Source organism: Serinus canaria, chromosome 2 (genome assembly GCF_022539315.1).
Source record: "Serinus canaria isolate serCan28SL12 chromosome 2, serCan2020, whole genome shotgun sequence".
NCBI classification, from domain to species: domain Eukaryota; kingdom Metazoa; phylum Chordata; class Aves; order Passeriformes; family Fringillidae; genus Serinus; species Serinus canaria.
In genome coordinates, this window is record NC_066315.1 from 133,536,093 (window position 1) to 133,555,558 (window position 19,466).

The 19,466-nt window shown below is 35.5% G+C and overlaps 1 protein-coding gene across 1 annotated transcript in view; it reads right to left on the bottom strand.

The window, feature by feature from the left end:
• Positions 1 to 19,466, bottom strand: part of ANGPT1 (angiopoietin 1) — a 153,802-nt gene that overhangs the window by 75,955 nt on the left and 58,381 nt on the right. The window contains exons 2-3 of the mRNA XM_009087554.4: positions 7,070 to 7,225; positions 6,031 to 6,152 (exon numbers count right to left, since the gene is read on the bottom strand). Coding sequence (XP_009085802.1) covers positions 6,031 to 6,152; positions 7,070 to 7,225 — 278 coding nt within the window. The remainder of the gene's footprint in view (positions 1 to 6,030; positions 6,153 to 7,069; positions 7,226 to 19,466) is intronic.

Genomic DNA, 19,466 nt, shown 5'->3' on the forward strand with positions numbered 1-19,466 from the left:
TCATAGCACTTGCTTCCTTTAGTTTTCTATGTAGATTGCAAGCCCTGTAATTAACAACTGCAAAACTATGCTATTTTCAGGAATGCATATATATTTATGCAACTGGCTATCTATATCCATAAATCTATTTAAGATAAAAGTAAGTCCTGAGGATAGGACAACTCCCTGTATTTCTGGGAGAAGTCCAAAACATTCATTTTTGTTTTACTATGAAACAATGAGGAAACTTTGGCCAAACCTCCAAATGAACAAAAGCAAAGTCTTCACACAGATTGGGAATTTCTTAACTGGACTGTTCCAAAAGGAAGAAATCCTTCAATAGCGTGAGAAAAGCTGCTCTTATGGCTTTTGACAACAATATGGCCAGAATTATTCATTTGTATTGTTCCATTAATATTTGTTATAGGTGATTTAAATTTAAAAAAGAAAGTGTTAGAGACTTCAAAAAATCTTGAAACCAATTAAAAGCAATTTAAAAGGCATTTAGGGTTTCTTTAACTGTTGCAAGACCACTCTGTTGCCTTTTTCGTAACATCAGAAAAACTCTAACAGACAAATACCACTAAGAAATAACTTTGCTGAGCACTTGGTAAAGATATCTTCTCAAATTTTTAAAAAAGCATTGTGAAGACAGAGTTTAAATTAAGTATTTTTAATAATTTTCATATATGGCTATTGCCTACACAAAATATTAGTGAAAATGGAAAGAAGGCTGTCTCTATATGAATCAGTCCAATATCCTAAAAAGGTTGACTGAAACATTCTTTTATACCACTTTCCAGTAACATGTTATGGCACTTTTTCTGCAGTAAGTTTCCTCTATTAATTTCTTATACATTTTAAATTCCTATACAATTCCTGTATGTTTGAAATTTCTAAATTTTTGAGAATACTACTAATCTAGGCACATGAAACATTCATGGGACCAACAACATAATAAAGATAAACCACCCTTCACCACAAACATCATATAAATATAAGTATATTTATTTCTAAAGATGCACACCTAAACACAAAGATATGTATTTATAATGGGAGCCTTCAATTTGGGGAAATAAATCAGGCATTTGGGGAACAGAATAAAGCTGTGGATAAACAAGTGTTGTTACCATGAATAAATACCAATATTACCCATTGGATAATGACACTTTGGAGTCATTATCAAGGAGAATATTAATTTAACACACACAAACACACACACAGATCCCAAACCCAGACAAATTTAAAATTTCTAAGGTTTATCCATGTCTCCATGTCTAATGCAGTGGTTTTGTGGGGCTAGGAATGTTTTTTCAATGGCACAAATGATATCTTGACTTTGTCAGCCTGTGGAATGACTCAGTGCAATGCCTCAGTGAACAGTGCTATGTCCAGCTGATTCAGAAAAAACCTCTACTAATGCTGGAGAGGGTGGAATACCCATACAGAAGGCAAAGAATGACTTCTGGTGAAAGCTGTTGTCATTTTGAAAGGTGACGAAGTAGAACATGTAGGAAACACTTTGGTAGCTGTCCAAGGGAGAAGGAAAGGATGGTTTATACAATCTGCCTTATAAGGTCATTTAATCACTAATCCATTCCAGACCACAGAAGTTAAAGAGATTTTTTTTTAATCTTTGGTTTCAGAATACTCAGTTTAGACTTGTGAGAACAGGATATAGACCAGACCTTGGAGATGGACATCTTTTGCATTAATCTTTTAAAAAATATGATTTATTAAATATACAGATAAAATATATACTTTTTTGAGGTATTCAATAATTTAAAACAAGTAATGTCACACTAGAAAAATGGGTTTTGGCCATATATATGTAGGTTTATTTTATTATGTATATATGGGAAGACAAATGGGTAGAGGATTTCAATGCTTGCTTTTGAGTGCAAGGACATTGTTTTACCAAAGAAAACTTTGCACTTCTTTTTAGGTGAGTGAAATTTTCCCTATATTTTTAGGGGCTGACCAGTCCTACTACCTTGGGAGTCTGATATTGTCTGATCAGTTTAAGGAATTATGAAAATATATGTTCCCCCCATTTCTCAGGGCCAGAAATGTAACAAGTGAGCACCAGTAAGCCTGCTTTTCATATCAATTACAAGATAATTCACATAAGTGAAGTGTAAAATCAGGATTTCTCTTTTTAGTAAAGGCACAACCTTCAAATAAAACTTGACAGACATATTGTGTTTCCTCATCTTTCACACAGTCAGTCTCATTCAAGAACCATTCTTGAGTCCTTGCTTTTTATAGCATACAACAATTCTTGTATTGAACCTGTTCATCCAATATTATTTTCTGCAAATTCAAGCAAGATTTTATGCTTGCATTTCACTTCCACAATTTGTTGATAGAGAATCCAGAAGTCCATTATATTTTTCCTCATTTGTTTCATTTTAGCAAATAGAAAGTTTTCTTACACTTGCATATTGAAACACTATAAATTAAATGCAGCTGGTATACTCCAGTGGAAAAAAAAAAAAAAAGGGCGGGTTCATAAGGCACTTAAGAAGAGAAATCTTTTAAGAATAAATCAAAATAGCATTTGAAAGCTCTTGTGGGAAAAAAAAATGGCAATGGAAGAAACCACCGTTCACATTATAGTGGGTGGGAACCCACAAACCCAAATTATTTATGGCATGAGAACACTCCATAGACACATGATTCTAAGACAAATGTGACTCTACTTATGCCATAGACTATCTTCCATTTCAGTGGAATTAAAAAAAAAATTTGGCCCCTCTTCTGAGCAGAGACAGGCAGTAAAGAGAAAGGCCAAGAATAGACATGTTTCTAGTCTAAAGAACATTCACTGCTCCCTTGCTGATACACAGTGTTTATTTTATTTAAGGATAATATGCCAGTTACTGTAGTACATCAATGGTCAGTTATTGCTACTATAAGATTTTGCATTACTTTAATTCAAAATTCAGTTGTCTAAATGGGATTAATATCTTAATTTTTATTTTATATAGAGGAAATTTTAGCACAGAAAGAGAATTTGTTAGCTCACAGTACACTATCTCTTTTGATTGTTTCTGCAAAGAAAATAGCTCCTAGTTCCCACTGTGCTGTAAACCTACTGCAAAAGAAAGATCATTTCCAAAATAGCTTATAGTCCACCTACATTATGTGGAAAAAAGGAATTTTGTCTATTTGTTGGTGTGTAAGTGATATGGAGAGGGATTATGAGTACCTAACTGCAAATAACTACTAAACACAGCCTGATGCATCATCTGCAAATATTGTTTAAATTTAGGCAAGCTGAAATTGTTGGCATGTCCAGAAGCCTAGTGTCTGCTGAGGCCACCAAGATTTGTCCCACAGTCAACCTGACACACACAGAATTGATTTCAAATTTAGAGCTTGCAAGTCCAAGACTACACAGTTCTCTGTGAAGAGAAGATAATCATACAAGAGTGGATGATCTATATTTTAGTGTAATTATAACACTGCCTTCTCCCTAATTTTATCAGTCCCAAGGAAACTTTAAAAGGACCCACAAAATGCATGCCAGGTCCTTGCTCTGCTAAAAGATTAAATTCTTCATGCTTTTCCATCTATCCACAAATACCTACACCTCAGAGACTAACAACAAAAAAATGTCCTTTTAAAAACAGCCCTCCTTTTATTTTGACTTTTCAAAATCCATTTTATCATGATGTCAGCCAAGTCAGAGGTCAATTCAAGTAGGGCTAATTTGTTTACTGCCATGAAGGCTTTTTGCTCTGATTCATTCCTAAGGTAAATAAATAAATCCAAAGTATACAAGACACAGTCTCTTAAGCAGCCAACAAAATTTTGTTGCTAACCATATTGCAGCAGATAAAAGTACAAATACTTATATATTTAACTAGTGCTTGAACTAAATCCATTTTGAAATAAATTTATAAAATATGTAGAATGAACTGCCCTCTGCCAATATGTCTGTGGATTACAGGGAGAGCCCACACAAGCAGTTTAGGTGAATTACCTGGTTTTGGGACTGCTGAAGACAAAGTTAATCCCACACTAATTTATTCACATTTCTATTTGTTAAGGGACACCTCTGGAGTTCAAGAGTTTTCAAAGTAATTAAATTTCTTCAGAATAACATTTGCTGGAATTATTGGTAACAAACAGTTTTTAGATTAAATTGCCTTTCATAATCAGTAGCAATAATGAGGTATCATTCAACCAGCTTTGCAACTAGACACATTTTACAAGCTCATTTCTTCATATCAGTACTTTCTATTTTTCATCACTACCTGTATTTTGCCTTCTCTACCTTGTAGCCCCTTGCCCACCATGGTGCTATTCTGTCTTATGTATAACCCTGGGCAAGGTTTTTCTGCCTCAGCTGCCAATTCCTGTCCAGCAGCATGGGGTCACACTGCTCTCTTTGGAAGACTGACTGATCTCAATTAAAACAGTCCTCAACAGCTTGTGTCACATGCTTCAGTCTCTGCCCCATCTTAAAAGCTGTTTGCCTCATTTCAATATCAAAAGTAGAGAGAGGAAATAGAAACCTTAGTCCTGGTCAGTCTGACCTCACAGCTCTTTCTAGAAGGGAGCTGAGTGAGGCTGAGGAGTCAGAGTGCTCCGTGTCCTCCCTGCTCACACTGCCCACCGCAGAGGCAGCAGTGTGTTGGGTGTTTCACAGAGCTCTCTGCGGGGCCAGCAGCCTCTCCCACTGCCCTGGGTGCCAGTGCCCAGCTGCAGCTGCTGAGAGGAAGGGCCAGAGCTGCCCCACGCTGGGCACAGCTGGTTCCAGTCAGCTGTGTAGTGTGAGCAGCGAGGGAACAAGGGGGAGAAACAATGCTGCAGGCACCGAGGTCAGAGAAGGGGAAGGAAGGAGGCACTGGAGCAGACACAGCCTGCAGCCTGTGGGAGAGGCCATGGTGGAACAGATACTTCCCATGGAGGACCCTACAGTGGAGCAGATATGTCCAGAAGGAAGCTGACACCTGTGCAGAGCCCATGTGGAGCATTTTTACCCTGAAGTTCACGAGGCTGTGGGAAAGAACCATGCTGGAGAAGGGAAAAAACTTGAGGAAGAAGGGAAGGCAAAGTGTTGTGCTTTGTCTACTGTCTACAACCCCAACTCCTCAGCCCCTTGTACCGCTCAGAGGGCAAATGAAAGAATCAGGAGTGAAGCTGACCCTGGGAAGAAGGGGAGGTAGAGGTGAAAGGTCTTTTGGGGTTTGTTTCTGTTTCTCACCATTCTACACTGTCATTAATTGGTAGTAAATAAGGCTGGTTTGCCCATGACAGTAACTGATGAGTGATCTTCCTGTCTTTATCTCAACCATGAGTTTTTCATCATATTTTCTCCCTGTTCTGATGATGAGGGGGAGTGAGAGAGTGTCTGGGTGGGCGTCTGGCAGCCCAGACAAGGTCAGCTCACTACACACATTCTCATCCTGAACTGCTGAGCCCAGTGACTTCAGGTGCTGAGTCCCTGTGTCACAGAAAGGGAACACTGGAACTACGTCCCAACTCTCAATTTACTGCTTAAAAAGTTGTGTTGGTAAATAGTTTTTTCATCAGCTTAAACATAAACCCCAAATGTTTACCACTGTCTTCTTAAAATGGAGCATGGCTACCAGTGTGCTATAGAGTACAAAAGGAGAGAGAGATCCTTCTACATGCCTTATCTTTGAATCCATTAAAATTAGAAAGATGAACCAATGAAGATTTTCTGTTTCTGAGGCACTTTAAGGTAGTAGAAAATCTCATCATTTAATATTTTTCTTGCTCTCAAAAGTTATCCCTGTGCTTTTAGGTTGCAGGAACTGTGGTCATGTGACTAAGTTGTCATGAAACAGAGTAAGATGTAAATTTATAGTTAATATGAAACGTGGTAAAAATCAATTTACATTTATCATATAGGACATAATATAGTGTAAGTTCACACCCCAGGTGTCTTAGTGAGTTCATCAATATTAGCAATGCTGTCCACTTACCATATTTGCTCCTTTCATCAGTTGCTTAAAACAAAGTATACACAGACCACTTTGTAATGAACAGGAAAAGAAACCAATTACTCACTCTTACCTATTTTTCTCATGAATTTTAAGGATTTCATGTGTCTGTTGCAGCAGCTGTTTTTCTAGCTTGTATGTTGACAGGGAGTTTTCCAGTAGCTGAATTTCAAGTCTGGATGTTTGATTTAGCACCTTAAGGATAAATTAAACAACATTAATATTTATGTTGTCCTGGATATCTCGTTTTAACAGCATAATATAATAATTTAATTCTGATTTGATGATTTGTCAAAAATTGTTTCTAAATCCTTTTTTAACCTTGGCTGCTCAGCTGGTGCAGATGAACTCAATCAAGCTACACTGATATGTACCAGCTGATATTCTGGCACTCTAAAACTGTAGGATAGTAGTAGATCAGCAGAAAGAGGCAAGGTGATTGCCAAACAAGCTTCATTTCAATAGAAAAAACAAGAGACGTGCCTCAGACATGCATTCCTACAAAGCATGGTTAAAGCAGAAAAGTGCAAGGGTGCTTGGAATGAAGTAAAAATGTTGGATCTGCTATTTTGTAAATAGAGTTCCTACTTTAGCTTTCCCCTGCATTCTCTCTTTTGTGGTGCTGGTAGTACAGTGCCTTATTTTTGTTTGAAATTGTTGACATTCACAGAGCAATCTGAATTGTCCATTTTTGTTGTCCTACAGGGCTTGAAAAATTGGGAAATGATTGATATACAACAACAATGAGGATAAAAAGCTGTGATTTTATCCTGTTACTCATTATTTAGCCTGATACTGATTTTATCCTGTTACTCATTATTTAGGCTGACACTTGTATCATTGACAATAGGTAGCTGTTCATTGAAAGTCAAATGCTTTCCTGGGCAGTCCTACCTTTGTTGCACACACAGAGCTAAATAAACTAACTAAATGAAATCAAAAGAAAAACACATAACAGGGGTCAATCATCAATGCTGTTATTACCAAGAAAAAAGTGTGTTTCCTGAACCCCTGTGTTGAAATGTTTTGTGTGGTAATGCATTAGAAAGGAAAGAGTTTGGGAAATGTTCTCTGCAATTAACAGCTTTTTGAAAACCATGCTGGGAACATACCTGGGTTTCAACATCCGTGAGTTTTCTTGTCTGCTCTGCTGTCTGGCTGAGGAGGCTGGTCCCTATCTCGAGCATGGTAGCAGTGTGGTTCTGCACAGCATTCTGCTGCAGCTGCACCATCTCCGATTTCATGTTTTCCACAATGTAGTTCTCAAGCTGCAAAAGAGAAAAGGTTGTAGCTGTAGTATTTTTGTACTCATTTAGGCATTCTGGTGTCACAAAGGGTGCATAGTTGGCATTCTTGTTAAAAGCAGAAATTTTAATATTTTCAGGGGGGTCTCAAGTCTCAAGTTGACCATATGACAATTGGGGTAGGGATCTGATTATCTTCCCCTTTCAGTTAGAGTCCCAAGAATTTTCCAAGTATCATGATCTGTGTCAAGGTTGTAGTGAACATTTGTCATGGAGATAGCAGCTTCAAAATGAAATCCTAAAAGAGCAAAGCACACCAGAGGAAAACCTAAAACCCTATTTGTACATCATAACTTAGATGTGAGTCTTCCATGGAAGACATCCTACCGTATCCTACATCCCCTGGTTTATGTCTGTCCTTCAGAAATATGATTTTTTATTGTTTAATCCCTCAAATGATTTTTTAGAAACTCAGCAATAAACACAGCTTAGTGTAATTGCAATCAAAAATTTGTAAAGGAATGGTGACACTGTCATGCCAATAAAAGAAGGAAGCTGTTGGCCAAGGAGCATAGAAAGCTAGTTTGCTCCTTTGCTTTTTTTGGTCTCGATATTTGGTTCTACTTGGCAAATTCTTGATTAGATTCTGAACAAGAACCCTCTAAATGAATTAAGTGCCCCAGAAAGAGGTGCTTTTTGTTCCAGTCTGTTTTAGTCTGTGCAGGCAGAATGATTCCCTTCTAGCTGACAGTGTCCTTGCCCTGCCACAGCAGGCCATAAACCCAGGGCTAGCCTGCAGTATGGGATTGTTTCTTAGTTATATAAGCCCTGGTCTGTCTTGGTGTCCTCCATAAAGCCTTAACATAAAGATAGGTGGCCCAGAACATAGTTTTCAATACCTTCCACTGAAATAACCAGTTGGAGTCCAGCTGGTTTAAACCCAGTGAAGATTTAGTCCTTAGTTAGTAGTTAGTCACTGTGATGGGTAAGTTGCACAAATAAATAGTAAGAACAAGATGCTGCAAAAAGGAGTGGTAGTCAGATATAGAGTGAGATTAGCAAGAATGGCTGCTTTCATTTTTTCTATAGATATACCTGTGCCTTGGGGCTATGGCTGTTAGATATTCTAATGAGTCACTTCAGTTGAGCTCACAAAATATTTATTACAAGTTTGATCATTTATGTGCACCTACTAGTTTTATGAAAATTATTATAGAAATAGGACACTGCCACAGTATAAAACATTTTCTGCATAAGACAACTGGTGATGTTTTATTTGTTTGTTTGTTTATCCCAGTATGAAGAATCAATAACCATAATGGTCAAAACTGAAGTGGATGTCCTACGGTTTCAGAAAAGAAAAAAGTTTGCTTGAATTGCCAGGTAACCACTCTGGGCTGAAAACCTGGGGAGTGTTTTAAAGGGTTGGTAAAATTTATTTTTTAATAGTTTGATAAGTATTTAAATGAGATTTAACAGCCAAAGAAAACTGTGTATTGCAAAGTGATGTTTGCAATGTATATCACCATTTTCCTCTCCCAGTGTAAGTTTAATGCTTTGATTTAGTTTATACTGTGAGACATATTACAGATATTAAACTGGTTTAAGAAAGAATTTATTGATCCATTGCATTTCTATAACATTATTTTATTTTCAGAAGTATTTTGCCTCTATACATTTTTATTATAGTTTATTTTTAGTCACCATTTGCTTCTCGTTTTTCTAAACAGTTTTGGTTTTTTTCCCCCAAAGTATCTCTTGATTACAAATAGTCCTTGTGAATGAGCCTCATAAACTGGGTGATTGTCCTTTTCCATATTCAGGTCCAGAATATGGAATCTGATTCTGGAACATCTGAACAAGAAGTTCAATTCCTCTGGTGAATTTTGCTTCCTAATGAAACACAGGGTTCTCCAATCATGGCACTGCTCATGACAGGTTACCCACAGACATTTCCTCACATCCAATGTCTTTTGTTTGCAGATAGGAACACAGCATGTGTGTGCTGTAGCTGTACAGTGCTTGATTTGCTAGCCTGGAGCTTTCTGAAACTGCCTTGCTGTACATGAGGAATGTGGTGAATATGTGCAATGGATGTCTCTGAAAACCACTGCAAAAATGGGAACACATTTTAGCATTTATTACACATCAGAAATTAGATGTTTTCACATAAAAATGCCCACAGATAGGGAAGTAAATAGAAAAATAAATGTATATTTTTAAGTCCTTTTCTTTGCCTGTTACTTTAATCACACAGAGGATTGTGATTGTGATTGCATCTGTGTGGAGCTACAGCAGATTTGACTAGCAAAAACACAACCACAGATTGAGGCATATTGTATAACTCATACTTTTAATTATTCCAGTCTAACACTATCCCCATGGTATCCAGTCTTTGGCAACTGCCCTCCATTACTCACCCCTAAAACAGCCTCAAATTGAATCTGAGACTGACTCTTTATAACAACAAAGATGACTTTCCTGTTTCAGAATTACTCATTAAATGCTTTTGTAAATATTTGTTGTTCAGAATACCACCATAATAGTTTCTGTGAGCCCATCTCTGGAGTATCAAGAGCTATTCACTCAGGCAAAGGGGGGGTTGAACAAAAACTGAAATAATATGCAGGTTTTGTTACACTAATTCCCCTTCCTTCCTCCCTTTACCTACTTCTTTCAGTTTGCTCTGTAGATTTATTGGTTGCAATACTGGCCCTGCTAAAATTAATGCCAAAATTCCCATTGGCTTCAATAGGCCAAGATTTCACCTATTATTTTTATTGCAGGAAGCCAACAATTTACCAGGTTCATTATGACCAAGCATGGAATTTCATCTGAAGCCTTGCCTTCTCTGGAGGCCTTGTATTAAACACATGAACTGAGCTTTCTTTGTGGCTAGTTAAGAGCAATAGCATCTATTTACTAGGTGATAAAAGGATCCTCACAGGTGGCCTCACCAAAGATTTGACACATGGTAACCTATTCATGGAAGCAAATTAAAGAACATTTAGAGGTTTAAGTAATTTTCTAGAACTCCTTCATCCTACAATTACATTAAATTCAATTCCTCCAGACCCTCTGAATTAAACAAGTCCTTAAATTACTATATCTACTTATTTCAGCTTCTTTTTTTTTTTCAAAAGTGAAACAGAATTATATTCTGCATTCTTTTCCCCTCATCCCACCCATCCAACTCTATGGGTTTCCACAGTAAATTGATGTCCTTGTTATTAATGTGGCTGCATCTGCTTTCACTAAGACTCATTTCATTGCAGAGGAGTTATGGGTAGTGCTGAATTACCGGCGGGATGCATAAGAACGTCGTAACATTCTCAGAAATAAAACTGTCAGAAGATTCAGTGTTATTGGTTAATAAACATTCCAGAGGATTATATATTAAAAGTATCTAGCCTTTTCTGGACAATGTCTATTGAATAACCTTCATAGAAACCACCAAAACACTAACAGAACTATTAAAATGGAAACAGTAACTTAGGGTCTATATAATTATAATTATTTGTGGCAGATGGCTTATAAACAAAATAAGAGCTTTTTCTTTTACTTTGATCAAGTAATGCTGGTCCCAGGTAAGAGCTATTTGTTAAGAATTTATATGATTCCTAGAAGACATTTTCATACAGTGCCTTAGAACAAGACTGAAAGTTAAGTAACCATAGACTGTTCTCCTCCCACCATAGACTGCACATCATTTGGAAATACAGAAAGACAATGACCAGGGTTATTTTATAAGGGTGGTTTTGTGTTGTCTTTTTTTGCAAACATGAACAGGTACTAGTAATGCTATACCACAACCCAACCAATGAAAGTTCAGTTCTTCTTTCTTTATTTTTCTGTTTGAGGGAAGGTCATACATCCCCACAGTGAAAAACTGCCTCAGGGAGTGAGACAGAAAAATGAAATTTTATGTGAATTGTGTTTTATAAATACACTAACAGCCTTAGTGGGAATAAGCTGGAAGAAGTAGAAATATATAGAATACCTTAGAAATTCTTTGAGATTTGAAGAAGTAGAAAAGGGTTAGGAAAGACTTTATCACTGAGAAAATTTATTTTATTCATGTATTGAAAAAGCAAAAATTGCATTTATTTAAAAACATATTTTATAGGCTATTTTTCAGTGAGGGAAAATTGATAAAATGTTTATTTTTCAATGATCCAACCTTCATGTATTACAAATTCAATGAGTAGAGAACAACAATCTTTGCACAATATCTGTTGGTATATGATTACTGGGAATCAAGGACAATGAACATGGATGGCACATAAAGGCAATGAATAATGCACAATTGCTAAAACTCTAATCTGTACCACATTTGAAAGAACCTTACCTGATTACCTACATTAAGGTGATACAGGATCATACTGATAACTTCAGTAAAATTAAGAAAACAACCTTGCAAGCTGAAGTGAAACCTTTAAGTGACTGCTACAAAAATTGGACTCATAGAAAGGCATGTAGGGATATTTGGTATATGGGGCTTTCACAAAATCATTAGTTATGAAATATACTGGTTATGAAATAAATTGGTGATGAAATATGTTTGTGGGTTTCAATTCTAAGAGGAACCAGAAAACTAATCCACCAAATCCCTATGTAGTCAAACAAACACTTAAGAGAAAATCTGGCTGTAAAAACAGTATTTCTTTTATTATTTTTTTTTTAATTCAATGTACCCAGATTCCTAGCCTTAAAGCAACAATAAGCCTGTAATTTTTCATTTGCATGTTAATAAAAGTAAATATTAGCATGATACTTGCACAATTATTCTGTATTTGTTTTTGAATTTTCATAAGTTTCTGTGATATTGCAACTCATCATTTTGACTTCTTCCTCAGATATTTTTTGTATCTCAACCCTTTATCACAATACTGTGGTTCCCCAAATTCTGTTCCTGACAGAGAAACAAGCAATGACTTGCAGGGAATGTATGTTAATTTCTGAGCTGAAACATTGGATTTTTTTTCCCAAACCAAATGTTCCAAACACATAAATGATACTTTTCCTTAAATCCTTGATTCCTTGAATGTCTGAATCTTTGGCATATCATATGTTTACTGTCTGGCTATAAGGCATAATTCAATAGATGCAATTCCACTGTGACCAGTGAAACCACAGCTGCATTCTCCTCACACAATGACTAAACACTGATTTAGCCCCAGCTGAGTGATGCTGAGATTTCTTGTCTGGTTGATTTCCAATATACTAATGACACTTGTCCTCATGGAGGTTGAGCTTGTGTTTATATCATCCTTCAGTAAATAAAAGTGTGCTATAAATGTAGAAGAATCTTTCTGAAAGCTAAATAACCAACAAACCAAAACCCCAAATCAAGGAGGTATTCCTCCTCAGATAAAGACCAGACATCTTTTTGTCAGAAGAAATCAGGGATAGCACATGTATGAGATTATTCCAGAGCAGGTGAAGTAATCTTTCTGCTGCATTCAGCATCAGTATATTGTCTCCAGGAGTTTTGTTTTCAGTTCTGTATGTTGCAGTTCAAGAAAGATGTACATTATTTGGAAAAATGTACAGAAGGCCAAGAGTTGTCTTAAATTAAAAAATTGAAAGGCTTAGAAATGCTTAGCTTGATAGGAAGGCTAACAAGAGAAGTTTCCCACATCCATGAAGCTTCAGTAGTGGAAGTTTAATTTTTACACATTGGGTGAAAAGTCTTCTAACAGTACAAATAAAAAATATTGGTAGGGATTCCTCTGTGAGCAAACTGAGAAAAGTCCATTGCTGTGGAGAATATTTCAGGTAAAGATCAGTCAAATTTTGTCATTGTGTAGTTCTTTCTAATTATCTTGATTTCATTAATCATAGCTCTTTCTATTACTATGCTTCAGACCTAAGGTTGCAGGCTCAATGTTTGGAATAAAACTCTATAGTAATATCTCAGAAAAACTGAGAAAAAGTTTGGAAGACCCATCTCCTAATGGGATTTTTTGAAGGAAGTCAAGAAAACAGAGGAGTCCCATGAATTTAAATGATCAAAATTTAAAAAACAACAAACAAACAAAAAAAAAAAAAAAAAAAAAACAACACAAAAAAACCAAACCAAGAAATCAAGCCACAGATAATGATAAAAATAAAAGGAACTGTTCTGGATAGACCAAATCAATCAAATTAGGACATTCACTGAGGAAGTTTCTGAATGTATGAATATTCCTCCATAGGGTGGCACTCTGCAGAACCATCTGAGAAATTGTTTCATGAACTACCCCTGCAATTATAAACCGGCAGAAATTTCTTAAACTCAAGTTACTTTTATTTGTCTGCTTTAAAATCTGCAATCTCTAAAAAATCAATTTGCAGCTATCCAAGCTTATGTCAGTGGTGTCTTGACATCTTTGTAGCATTCAGTAAAGTACATAAAATGTAAGAGGTAGTAGCTGATAATGATGGTGGAAGAATATGCTGTGTGGCACCCCACTAAAATCTTAGGAAACTGGAAAGGGAAGTATTTTTTTTTATTAATAACTGTACTTTATCATTAATAGAAATACAAGATATGGGCAACACATAGTTCTATGTTTCAAGATATTTAAGAACATTCCCAGATAGGTTTACCCAATAGTGTAATATTCAAATATGAATTTCAGTTCCTCATTATGGCAAGAAATATTTCCTGGTTTGTTTTTTTTTTTTTTTTTAAGTTTTATGTCATTCCAAAAGCTTAGCCATTTCTAGACCTAAAACCCAAAAATCATTATAAAGAAAATTTGTTACTTGAAATGTCATGGATTACCTCTTCTAAAATAAAAATACAAAACATTTAGGAATAATTTCAGCTAATTTAGTAGGAATATTAGTTAATACAAGTAATTTTTCAACCTTAAGGTTAAATAAAGTCAATAAGCAGCATAACTGAGAATCACATCAAACATGATTAAATGGGTCCCACAAGGAAGCTTCTGATAACATTTAATCAGAACAATATATTTTAATTTTATACTGATTAGTAATATTTCTGGTTCAAAGAATTATCTTGTTGAATATTAACATTTATAAATTTGGTACTGTGGGGATGATATTTTTCTTTCTCGATCATTTTTTAAACCATTTAATTTTATAAACTAAATTCATTTGGTTTTACAGTCGACTGAAAATCTGAACCATCCTCAATATAAACTGGGAAAGGGAAGACATAGTTCTGAAAAACGCAACATCTGTCATATCACCCTAAGCACATTAACATCTGTGGGGATTTTTTAAAAAATAATTTTCTATTAAAATGTGGAACTAATTAATTTTCTTTAGAAAATATACATTTGGTGAGGTCTAATTTTCAGAATCTCTAATTTTGGAACAACTTTTGTGTCGAAGAGTATTTAAACACTTTTTGGCTCATTCCTAGTTTATGTGCATATGACATAATCAAAATTAGTTCCACTGAAATATCTCCTTACTGCATTGACTATGGTTCTTGAAAAATTTAATCTTAAACTGCGTAAATAGTTGTGGTTGCTGTATTCTCTGCCAGCTTAAATCTAAACTTTCAGTGAACCTGGGAAGCTGGAATATGGTTTGGAATCTATATGTGATATAGGAGATATTGTAATGACTTAACATTGTACTACTTATTCTATTTTTAATACTGCTTGCTTTCTGACACTCACCACTATGACATATGGGCATGCTTTTCCAAGAAAGGTTGGGAAATTAAGACTCAATGATTTTATGCTCTAGTCTGTCAACAATTTTTTTTGTATTTTATATATATATATATATATATATATATATATATAAATGTATCTCACAGAATCTGAATCTCTTTATTCATTGCCATGTGCTCTGCCTTCAGCTCTTCAGCTCTTAGGATCTTCCGGATGAAAAGATCACAAATTTTTTTAATTACCATTTTTCTCTCTTTCCTGTGCAGGTTGCAGATTACCATTCTGCCTTTCATTAACCTGATATGAAGTCTCAAAGTAAAAGGAAGATGCAGTACATTTTACAAACTGCCAACAAAGTCTCAACTTTTAATCCTTTTCGAAAGCTTAAATTGGAAGTTTAGATGGCATAAATCATAAGTTTAGATGCACTGAAACCACTGAAAATGCTGCAATTTCAGTACACTTGGGCCTACAGGAATTTCAAGGCCTCCCCTGGTCCAAAAAAAAAACTTCCTCACTCTTCCAGACAAATACCTATTTTTAACTTCATCCCAGAGAGATCGACAAAGCATCCACTCCAGGCATCCCATCAATCTTATACCATGAACCAGAACTCAGGATCTGCAGGCTACATGTTCACATCCTCTGTGTGCATGCTTCTATCATAAATCACCCACTGGTGAGGAGAACTGAAACCTGTCTCAGTTCTTTTCCTAGGTGATAGGGAGTAATGAAAACTTCCTCAAGTTAGACTGTTACAGGAGATGTAAATCTTCCTGTGCACTCCCTGTCCCATGATGTCTCATTGGCACCTTGAAGGTTCTGAATTATGGTAGGGTTTTGCTTTGTTCCAAAAATCTGATAAAGTGCAGGAACACTGTGTGTCCACCATCAGTGTTGATGCAGCTACTTTTACTTCAAAACACATGGAAAAAAAGAAACAGAACAAATCTGCATGGACAAAGTGGTTCATGGTGTGCTTGAGAGCAGAGAATGCCGCTACCAACTTCTGACTCGATAAAAACTCTGACAAGCTAGAGCAGCTGAGTGGACAAGATATTTGTAAACACATGAGATTTCTCAGCTCAACATATCTTATTTAGCAAAGAATGTTTAAAAAAATCCTATCTAGACTACAAAAAAAAAAAATATTTTAATCAAGAACCCTGTCCTTTTCTTCTCCTTTCCTTTCCTAAAAACGGCAAGTCTTATTTTGTTTTGCTTTGTGTCTTGCATTCAGCATTTGGCTCCAACAACATGATTCTAGTTAATGTTGAAGACGTTGTTGTCCATTGGTACCTAATATAGCAAAGAGCAAAATCTCTGTGTGCTGTAAAATCCATTCCCCTGCCAAAACCTAAAAGCTGCTGAACTTCTTCAGTCAATAAGGAATTAATATCTAGACAAGAGTTTACATATTCTCACACACAGTATTTATGTGCATAGATTTACATGACAGTCTATGTAATATCTCCTAAATTATGGGGTTTAATCTCTGTAGGCAGCAATGTTCATTTGTGTCCTATAAATTTTAGCTATATTTATGGTTCTCAACTTTTATTACAATAATCTTTGCACAAGCACTTTAATGACATGTATTCTGGATAAGTGGAATTTTTTACCTTAGTTTTAATACAGACATTAAAAAAATTGATACATTTCACTGGAATCACTTCTTCATTTTAAAAAATTAATATAAGAAATATAAATAAATTATATTTCTATAAATACCTGTAGTAGTAAACTAAGAGCTTCAATTTCCGTAGCACTATAAAAAATGTTAATTGCTAGTACAAACTCCACCTTTTCTTCCCATTCTTGAAGCTCTATATATATACATTAATCTCTAAATGCCTCCAGACATACCTATAATTCTCAGCATTATAATGAATGTGTAACTGCATACCAGGGAGATGGTCCTGCCAAAATATGTGCAGCCCACAAAAAATTTGGTTTCTTCCCATGCTGATGGATATGATTGCCTTCATAAATGTCAGAGTGTATTAAAATACATAAACAAAATCTTGCCAAATAATTAATAAAATTAATTCCAATAATTATTACGATCAGAAAAATGCATAAAAATGTCAAATATTCAGCACGCATGTGCATATGTTTACATATGCACATGCAGGTATGTATACATGTAAGGATGAGTTAATCATCCTTATTTGTATACATACAAATAAGGATGATTAACTCATCCTTATTTGTATGTATACAAATAAGGATGAGTTAATTCCTCCAAATAGATTATGAAAACTGTTCTACAACTAGCATTGGAAATAACTGAAAGTCACTAAACACCATAGTGAAATAACATGCATTTGAATTAGCCTATAAAAAGACTAGGAAACTTAATAAGATAAAAGTGCCTTGGTTTGTCTGAAATTATGTAGTTGGAGATATACATCCATTTATGGCTTTATTAATTGTACAGAAAGATAAGACTTTTTTTTATAGGAAATATGAGAGCAGCCAAAGCATACGAAGACAATTCTGGTCCCTTTTTTCATTACATTCCTCTTGAGATTTTGAAGGAGAGCAATCACATTTCCCTATAGTAAATGTGTGCTAAAACAATCTCCTTTATCCCCAGTTGCTGGAGTGAGATTCAGGGTATGATTACAAGGATCAAATCCTTGCCCTGAGTTTACTTCATGAATGCCACAATCTCTGATGGAAAATGTAGAACTGTGGTTTCTCCAGAGAGCTCACATAGTGGAAATAAGCATTTTTCTTTCCATTAACTGCTAAAGGAATAACCATACTGGAACTGCAATAATGAGGAGCAGAATTGGGCTCTTCTATGCTTAGCATTGAGCACAAGCTCAGCAGTAATAATAAGATAACCGGGTTGCGAAATCTCTTTTTTAATGTAGCTCTGAAGAATAAAAGCCATTTCAAATATTAAAATGTATGGAAAATCTGAAAATAAAAATCTTTTGGAGATATTTCTGCAATTAAGTCACTGTAAAGACAACACAAATGAAAAGGAATGATGGAAAAGTCTCTGTCCTAAAGCCTTACTTTTTTTTTTTTTTTAGGACCTGGCAAGAATATTTCTTCCTACTTTGGTTTATCACACTGACAGCTCTTCCTGGAAGACAATGTTATTGTGATGCATTCTTTTGTAAGTCATGAAATCATAAACTGAAGTGGGGAAGCTTTCAGCCTTCAATTACATGTCTGCTTACTCATTGTCATTCTCTTTTTATGGCTGATGTAGAGTTTCTATTGTTGTTCTTAACAAAGATAGGACAAATTAATTCATATCTTAACTACTTAGTCTGTCCATAAGGACTCATGCAGAACAGACATAACAAATGATAGAGGAACAGTGACATATATTAGAAATGGATTGGCAGACAAAGAGATGGGCAGTTTGGATGCAGAAATTTGAAAATACATCTGGTTTTACAAGGGAAAACAGAAGCCACCAAGCATACATTTCCAAACATTATACTTAACGGCCACAATTAGGCATTAATTGTTTAAGACTCATGCTAGTTTTCAATAAAAATTCAAATCATTACACTAACAATAACAGTGAAGAGGAATGTTTTTATTTATTTTTTAGTAACAAGAAGCTGTTCACATGTCTTTGATGTGTCCTTCAGATTATCTAAATATGAATATATTTCTGGTGATCCAGGAGTCCTGGCACCCGCGCTGCTCCCGCATTCCCAGCGAAGTGGCAGGGTAGCTGTCAGGCTCACTCTGTCACTGATTAAGTTGCTACTTTTGTTTGCAAATTTCTACACAGTGTCCCTGTGCCCAAAGGGATAACAATCACAGTCATTTCCGATTTGTAATCCAGGAACACGTTCAGGACCTGGCCCTGATGGACCTTCACCGCTCACAAATACGAAGTGATCACCCTTCTGGCATGATTGATGTAGTGAAAACACAGAGCCAGGAGTCAAAGATGAGACACACCAGTTATTACAAGTCTGAACTTCATTCAGGTCTTACATGAATTCTTAGCATTTATCACTGGTTTTGCTCTCTTGTTCTTCCTTCACCAATACTTTTTATTTTACAATAAATCCCAAGTAGGTCATGCATAACAATAAGACCTAATGCTTTCTTGCCAAGTAAAACCACAGTCAGAAGGGTGGTTTAGTAATAACTCAGAAGCATTTACAATGTAATAAAAAATGCACTGAATAAACCAACATATCAGAATAACAGAACTAGTAAATGAAAGAAAAATATCTTTGGCCTTTAAAACATGCTGTAACTCTTCAGAATCAGAGATGACCAGGGCTCAAAATAAAATATAGATATTCTTAAACTTTCAAGTATTCCGAGTCAGGATTTTACTTCAATCTCATTTTCATAATGATAGCCATGTGGTACTGTTCTTCTCCCTCATGGGTAAGGAAAAATATCTGTTCTACTGACTTTGTAGTTGCTGTATATAAAAGCAGACTTTCAAGTCATTAGTTTAACCACATTTGAAGAACATATAGGAATTAGGATAACATTTCCCATGACTACAGCTATTTGATCTAAAGAAGAATTGACATCAATAATGCTCATATCTATCACACTTTGTAGTATAATAGTAGAGAACAAAGTGTCCATGAATCCCAAGGAAAGTCTGGCAGCTGTTTCAGTGAGCC